The following is a 1,594-nucleotide window of genomic DNA, read 5'->3' on the forward strand; positions in this document are numbered from 1 at the left end:
TGAAATTAAAGATAATATATGATATGATAATTATAAAATAATTCTTCTTATAAAGCATATAACGACATATTTTCCTAAAAAGAAATAGTTATTGAAGAACACATGGGGTATATTCACTGATGCTTTTTTGGCGATGGCTGTTCTAAACGACTTAACACAGGAACTGCTGGGTAAACAGTCGCCGGCAAACGAGGCCATTTGCTTCGTGAAGGGGAGCAGGCAGTTACAAAGTTGTCCCCACCCCATTTCGTTTGTTCTGTCTGAAAACACTCGCCAAGTTCGTTGGAGAAATTTTCGGCGAGGTTTGGCAGCTGCTGTTGTTGTATTGTCGTCTGCTGCTCTCTGAATCAACGGAAAGAAAGGAGAACAAACATGAAAGCGGCTTTCTTTGGTGTTTTTGCTTTGTTTTTGATAGTCTGTCTGTCGACCACAAGTACAGCTCCGGTTGACCCATCGGAAGATGCAGTAGGAACATCAAATGATTCCCAACCAATCATTCCTTTACCAAAACCTGTAGCCGCAGGAAAAGCCGAACCTGAACCCCAACCCGAACCCGAGACGACCGTCGACCCCGAAACTCTCCCCATCTCTATAAAATCTGGTTCGGCTAGTCTTACCTGGCTACCTGAAGCAGATCGAAGAATTGTCGATCTTAATTGGTATGTTGACCATCTGGTAAAGAAGAACCGTGCTCTGAAACTGAAATTTGAAAAATTTGAGGAAATTTTAAAAAATCTTCATGACGAAGAAAAAAAAATGTCTGAAGAATTGAATCGTTGGAATATGGGATTATTTTTCCCAGGAATGGCCCATGTCCACGAGACCATCGGCATTACAGGTCATATTTTAAACAAAGTAGGAGCAAAAGTCGAAGGTAAGTTTCATTTCAAATATATACATATATTATTATTATTTTTGCTCTGTATTGGAGATGGTGAACAACAGCGTCGTTAGGTATGTGTTGCACGTGTTCAACTGGTCGGTCGCTGCTTCACAGTATTTCTGACGATCGGAGTAAGAAGGAAGTTTGTGTAACATGAGGCAGAACAATTATTTGTCTATTTACACATACATGTACAACTTTACACAAACGTCATTCGCTGTATATACACACTCACAGGCACGCATTCATAAATGCATATCTGTCTGTCTATCTGTCTGTCTGTCTATATTTATATTTATATATATGTATACACACATGCATACATACATAAACCGATATACTGGTGTTTCTGTCCACCCGCAGCCGTGGTAATAATGATATCTCACATAGAAAGAAGGTTCTAGGTTTTGGAAGGGGAGGGGGCTGGAGGTGACAAGTGGAAGGTAATTTCTTTTATCGACCCCCTAAAAAGAATGACAGAGTTACTTTTGCTAAAGTCGAACGATTGATTTCTGTATAGTCGTTTGGAAGCTGTACGCGCGCACGTGTGAGTGTGTGTGTGTGTGCACGTGTTTGTGCGTGTGCATTTATAGTGTGTATTTGTGTTTCCGTATGTTGTTGTAATTGTTGTTTAACCCCAGGTCGACTCACATTAAACAACAAACTTATGATTGAAAAAAAAAAAAAAAATAAGGTTCCACCCTTGACCAT

General features: G+C 39.9%; 1 protein-coding gene across 1 annotated transcript in view; it reads left to right on the plus strand.

Moving 5' to 3' along the window:
- Nucleotides 1-756: 756 nt before the first annotated feature.
- LOC106867244 (uncharacterized) overlaps nucleotides 757-1,594 on the plus strand; it is a 31,582-nt gene continuing 30,744 nt past the window's right edge. Inside the window, exon 1 of the mRNA XM_052965908.1 lies at nucleotides 757-874. Within this exon, the coding sequence (XP_052821868.1) occupies nucleotides 757-874 (118 nt within the window). The remainder of the gene's footprint in view (nucleotides 875-1,594) is intronic.

This window comes from Octopus bimaculoides, chromosome 2, assembly GCF_001194135.2.
Source record: "Octopus bimaculoides isolate UCB-OBI-ISO-001 chromosome 2, ASM119413v2, whole genome shotgun sequence".
NCBI lineage: Eukaryota > Metazoa > Mollusca > Cephalopoda > Octopoda > Octopodidae > Octopus > Octopus bimaculoides.